Consider the following 6,446-nt stretch of genomic DNA (forward strand, 5'->3'; position numbering starts at 1 on the left):
TGGTGCAAAATTACTGCCAGGTAGCTTCTAGAAGCCTGGAAAACTGATGGCCTGTGAAGAGTGAGGTTGAAATGCTTAAATTTCTGGGGCAGACCGTAGGAGGAAGGATTAAAAGACTCAGGAAAGTGGAAATGCTGGGATAGGTATATGATTTTAGGGCCAGAAGACCCCCCGATGATAGCCACCCATGTTTCTAACTCTCTATCTCTCTCCTTTCCTCTCTGTAAAAAATCAATAAAATATATTTAAAAAAAAAAAGTTTGAGGACCCCTGTCTTAGACTGTAAGCTGAATGGCCTCAGCTTGTCATACTGGATGAGGTTTGCCCAAACAACAGGCCTAAAGCTGCATCAGCAAAGATGCTAAGGACCCTTTTCTTCTGGCTGGGGCCTGTGGGTGAGATACTGATCTACACCATGGAAAGAATCGTCAGGTATTTCCTCCTCATCAGGAAAACTGTACCATTATATGATTTGCTCTGTGGTATAGGCATCAGGGAGCAAAGCAGGAACTGAAGCCTCCAGCCTCTCCAACGGAGGATCTTGCATTTGGACATCACTTGTGGGACTCTTGGTGATGACAGAGTCCCGTGCCAAATTGCAAGGGCCTGCGGGCTGAGGTGGAAGGAGCTATGGGAACCTGAAACTACAGGGAGTGGCGGGGGGAGAAAAAGGACTGGTTGATGTTGTGTGTGAGGTGGGCACATTCTTGGTTGGAAGAATCTGATTTGGTTGCCTTAGTAATAGCTGCTGCTGCTGCTATTGCTTCCTCGATCTGACTGGTCAGTTCCTGAACCAAGTTGGGACCAGCTGGATTCTGCGGTATCAAGTTCATGCTGGAATCATCCATGTGGTTCAAAAGGTCTGGCTGGGGATTCTCTGGGGCCATTCTGTTCATCACAAGTATTGACATCTGGGGTGGAAGGCTGTGGTCAACTTTGTCTTGCTGTAGCTGTGTTCACTCATGTAGACAAAAGAGCAGGTCTGGGGAGTCCCAGGGCTCCTCTGCTCACATGGGCACCAGAGGGCTGCCTTGGTAGGTCTGTCCTGAATGCCCTGGGAGTGCCCCTTTTCAAGCCCGCTGGAGGCTGGAGGAGGCTTCCGAAAATGCAGTTTCTGTAGTGGGAACTTCTGAATGAAGCTGGTGCCCCGTCGCCACTGCGTGCCTGACACCCTGGATGAATGTGACTCCTCTGAGCCATCCTGGGGAGCCTAATCCTCGGGGGGTCTTCTGGCCCTAACATCATATACCTATCCCAGCATTTCCACTTTCCTGAGTCTTTTAATCCTTCCTCCTACGGTCTGCCCCAGAAATTTAAGCATTTCAACCTCACTCTTCACAGGCCATCAGTTTTCCAGGCTTCTAGAAGCTACCTGGCAGTAATTTTGCACCATCCCCCTGATCCTTGCCAGGATGCTAAAGCTTGTATCCTGCCAGAGTGCTCCTATGTCAATAAATTCTCCTGTGTATAGTCTTAGATTCCAGTTTCCTTGATAGAGCAGTTTTTTTCAGAATGGTAAGGTTGGAAATCAAAATGGATCACTCATTTTATTTTTTATATATTGGTTTCAGAGAGGAAGGGAGAGGGAGAGAGAGATAGAAACATCAATGATGAGAGAGAATCACTGATGGGCTGCCTCCTGCACGCCCATCATTGATGTTTCTATCTCCCTCTCCCTTCCTCTCTGAAATCAATAAAAATATATATTTTTAGAAGATAGAAGATTGACAAGGAGGCAGACATAAGAAGAGAAAAGGAGAGGGATTATTCAGGTAGCTAGAGGGAGATTTGTTTGTTTGCTTGCTTGTATATTACTGTTTTAATGGACGATCTGGGCATATGTGAACATTTCAGAGAGGTGCACAGCTGGGGGAAGTGCAAAGCTGTAGTTTCTAGGGCACATCCGTGTGGTATCAGGCCATGCGAGTCTGTTGAACCAGCACCAATCAAAAAGGGAAGCAAAACTTACACGGCAGCGATGAGTCAGCTATGCCAAGTCATAGAAATTAGAAGTACATAAACACCAGAGGGTTGAGTCAGATGTAATGTCCAAAGTCCATGTAAACAGGTGTTTTCCAGGAGATAGTGGGGTCACGGGAGGTGTTCGTCAGCCAGACAGAGCAGAGCAGACATAGGGAGCAGACGAGGGGTTTCCCCTAGATTGAACCTGCCTAGCAGCTAGGGTCCTTCAGAAGAACTGAACTGGGAAAGGAGGAAGCTGTAGGTGTCGTGGAGGGGTTAACTTTATAGTGAGAAGGGTTGTTTCCCTCTTTGAGGATAAATGTATAGGCTTTGCTTCCATGGTGTTAAAATGAGGAGCTTCAGGCCGCAAACCTTCTCCTAACACTTGTCTGAAAGCAGAGGCAACAAGCAAGTAGTTGTCTCGAGGTGGGGCTGAGTTTGTGATGAGAAAGCCTGATACCATCCTCAGCGAACCAACCCCCAACGCTTCTCCCATCCTGTGTCATCCCCTCCCGCACTGAGTAAGACTGGTCTGTACAATCAATAGGATATTGCAGACGCAACAGTGTGAGTTCCAAGACTAACTCATAAAAAACATTGTGACTTTCACCTTGTTCACTCTCTCCTCACTGGCTCTGGGGAAGCCGGTTGTTATGTTGTGTGGACATTCAACCAGCCCGATGGAGAGGTCCATGTGGCAGGGAACAAAGACCTCCTGCCAACAGCCAACACTAATTTGCCTGGCATGTGGGTGAGCCAGGTGACTACAGCCCCAGCTTGACTTCAACCTCAGGAGCGACTCTGAGCCAGAACCACCCAGATGAGCAGCTCAGCAGAAACTATGGGAGGCCCTGACCAGCGTTGCTCGGTGGTCAGAACGTTGGCCCACGCACTGCAGGGTCAAGGCTTCAGTTCCCGGTCAAGGACATGTGGGAGGCAACCAATTGATGTTTCTCTCCCCCACCCCACACTCCCTTGCCTCCCTTCCTTCCACTCTCTCAAAAAAATCAGTGGAAAAAATATCCTCAAGTGAAGATTAACAAAAGAAAAATTTTTTAACTATGGGAGATAAAAATGTTGATTGTTTTAATCTATGAAGTCTTGTGGTAAATTGTTATGCAGCAATGGATAATTAATACAATGTGCCCAAACACACAAAGTTCCCAAACACAAAGTAACATGGACTGTTTAGGAAACTGGGTAAGTAACCAGGTCCAGAGGAGGACTGGAAGAATGCCATTGAGCGGTTTTCAACCTGTGGGTCGCGACCCTTTCACAAGGGCCGCCTAAGACCATCGGAAAACACATATATAATTACATATTGTTTTTGTGATTAATCACTATGCTTTACGTTCAATTTGTAACAATGAAATTGGGGGTCACCACAACATGAGGAACTGTATTAAAGGGTCACGGCATTAGGAAGGTTGAGAACCACTGGATCATTAAGGGAAGAGAGCAGATGAGAGGGAGTGGGAATTACAACAGGTTACCAGGTCGTGTGTGGCTGGAGAGCGAACACAGGGAATGTGAGATCTCTGAGACCAGTGAATGGAAGGTTAAGGCGTAAGGCAGGCAAAGAGAGGCCCAGCAGCAGGCTGCATCTGGGTAGGGCTTCTTCCCATGGCTTGGGCTTCTTCCTTGAGTACTACTCCACCTGGGATAGATAGAATAGGATTGAGCCTGGGCCCTGAATGCAGGCACTGAGTCAGATGCTGACAAGATCACCTGAGCATTTACTATGTTGAATGTCCTCAAAAGGAGTCAGGAGCTTTGGCTAGAAATAAGTGGCAAAGATTTACTTAAAGGTCTTAGAGTTTGCAAACTTGGAATACAGCTAGGCAAAGGAGAAAGAAAAGCTGAGGGTTCTTATATGTTAAAAGTACCTTCTTGAGAAGACTCAGTCCTGCATTCTTAGCCTCTGGGTTGGTTCAAGATGGTAATCTTCAGAGGAATGGTGGTCTGGACAATGGAACAATCCCTTCTTGAGGTCACTCAGATATTCATCTGAGGGTCAGGTGTGTGTCTAGGCATTGATGCACAATGATCTGATGTGCATCCAGGCATTAACGAAGAGCTGGACAGTTCAGAAGTTTAAGTTCCTAGAATCAGTTAAAATAAGAATAGAATCATTTTCTCATGCCTCAGCCTACTTAATTTTAATAATTTAGCAGCTTGACCAGAATGACTCCATTTTATTTCTTTACTCTATTCCTTAACTACATGTTAAATGCTTAATAATGTGAAGACTTAAATAAAATGTGGCATATCCATACAATGGGATATTGTTCAGCCATAAAAATAAATGAGGTATTGGTACATGCTACAACATGGATGAGTCTTGAAAACATTATGCTAAGTGAAAGAAGCCAAACATATATTGTCACATATATGATTTCACTTATATGTAATATCCAGAATAGGCAAATCCATAGAGACAGAAAATAGATTAATGGTTGCCAGGGGCTTTCGGGAATGGGGAGTTACCACTAATGAGTATAAGTTTCTTTTGGGAATGATGAAATGTTTTAAAATTATAAAATGGTGATGGACATTCTTGTGAATATTCTAAAAGCCACTACAGTGTACACTTTAAAATTGTAAATTTTATGGCAGGCAAATTATACCTCATTAAAAATTTAACTGAAGCATATATAGCACTGACAATGTGCTCAGTACTATTCTAAATGCTTTCTGTATATAATTCATTTAACTTTTATTTATTTATTTTTTTTGGTGAATTTGCATATTAACCTTTTATTATATGGGATGCTCAAGCAGTACCAAGATTCACTGGCTTTTCATTAATAATCAATGTTGCTTTGTTTATTGATTCTGACATATTATTCAGAACCTATTATGTGCCAGGTATTGTGAGGCACTAAGAAGCTCCAGAAAGAAAAAAGACTAAAACAAATATCCATTCCAAAACCACAAGGGTATAAATTGATGATAGTTCCCATTTTATTCCTGGATATTAGAAGAGTTCCAGGAGAACCTGAGGCTGCTTGATGTGATTTTAATTGGGGGTATTTCCATCTGCTGGGGTCCAACCCCAGCAGGTCCAGGGGTCCCCAAAGGTGTGGACGGAGTCGGCGAAGAAGGAATGACACGGAGACAGCCTTCAGTTGATCAGCAGCCTAGTCAGGACCTCTAGCCAGGATCTCCTGCCAAAGTTCTGGTCAGGATCTCCAGCCAAGTTCTGGTTAGGATCTGATCAGGATCTCCAGCGAAGTTCTGGCCAAGTTCTGGTTAGGAACTGATCAATTTATTTAACTTTAAAAAAAATATTTTTATTAATTTTTAGAGGGAGAGAAAAGGAGAGGGAGAAAGAGAGAAAGAGAAACATCAATGAGAGCAGAACATCAATCGGCTACCTCATGCACAGATTGAGCCTTCAACCCGGGCTTGTGGCCTGGGACGAAGCCCAACCAAGCCACATCGGCCAGGGCTAATTTATTTAACTTTAAAAAAAAGTTTATTGATTTGTACAGAGAGAGGGAGGGAGAACAGAGAAACATAGATATGAAATCCAGCACCATTTGTTGAAGAGACTGTCTTTACTCCATTGTATGCTCTTGCCTCCTTTGTCAAATATTAATTGACCGTAATAGTGTGGGTCAATTTCTGGGGTCTCTGTTCTGATCCATTGGTCTATATGCCTGTTCTTCTGCCAATACCAGGTTGTTTTGGTTATAATGGCTTTGTAGTATAGTATAGTATCAGGTATAGTGATCCCTCCTACTTTGTTCTTTTTTCTCAAGATTGCTGCAGCTATTCAGGAGTCTTTTATGGTTCCATATAAATTTTTGGAATCATTGTTCCAGTTGTGTGAAGTATGCCATTGGTATTTTAATAGGGATTGCATTGAATCTAGATTGCTTTGGGTAGTATAGACATTTTAATGATGTTAATTCTTCCAATCCATGAACATGGTATATGCTTCCATTTGTTTGTATCTTCCTAGAGAGAAACATCGATCAGCTGCCTCCTGCACACCCCCTACTGGAGATGTGCCCGCAACCAAGGTACATGCCCTTGATTGGAATCGAACCTGGGACCTTTCATTCCGCAGGCTGACGCTCTATCCACTGAGCCAAACCGGTCAGGGCGTCATTGGTATTTTAATAGAGATTGTGTTGAATCTGTATATTGCTTTGGGTAGTACAGACATTTTAATGATTAATTCTTCCAATCCATGAACATGGTGTACACTTCCATTTGTTTATACTAGTATCTTCCTCTATTTCTTTTTTCAATGTTCTGTAGTTTTCTAGGTACAGATCTTTAACCTCCTTGGTTAAGTTTATTCCTAGGTATCTTATTTATTTGTTGTTGCAGTAGTAAATGGGATTGATTTTTTAGTTTCTCTTTCTGAGAGTTCATTACTAGTGTATAAAAATGCCATCAATTTGTGTGTGTTGGTTTTGTATCCTGCTACCTTGTCAAATACATTTATTAAGTCTATTAGTTTCTTGGTGGAG

The 6,446-nt window shown here is 43.2% G+C and overlaps 1 protein-coding gene across 1 annotated transcript; it reads right to left on the bottom strand.

Annotated features, from left to right (window-relative positions):
• Positions 1-463: 463 nt before the first annotated feature.
• On the bottom strand, positions 464-2,656 carry LOC102257953 (arginine-fifty homeobox-like). Its single transcript, XM_005875040.1, has 3 exons — positions 2,573-2,656; positions 649-757; positions 464-606 (listed from the first exon to the last, which is right to left on the bottom strand). Exons 1-3 carry the CDS (start codon positions 2,654-2,656, stop codon positions 464-466), a joined length of 336 nt encoding a protein of 111 aa, XP_005875102.1.
• Between the last annotated feature and the right edge of the window lie 3,790 nt (positions 2,657-6,446).

Source organism: Myotis brandtii, unplaced genomic scaffold, assembly GCF_000412655.1.
Source record: "Myotis brandtii unplaced genomic scaffold, ASM41265v1 scaffold455, whole genome shotgun sequence".
Classification (NCBI taxonomy): Eukaryota; Metazoa; Chordata; class Mammalia; order Chiroptera; family Vespertilionidae; genus Myotis; species Myotis brandtii.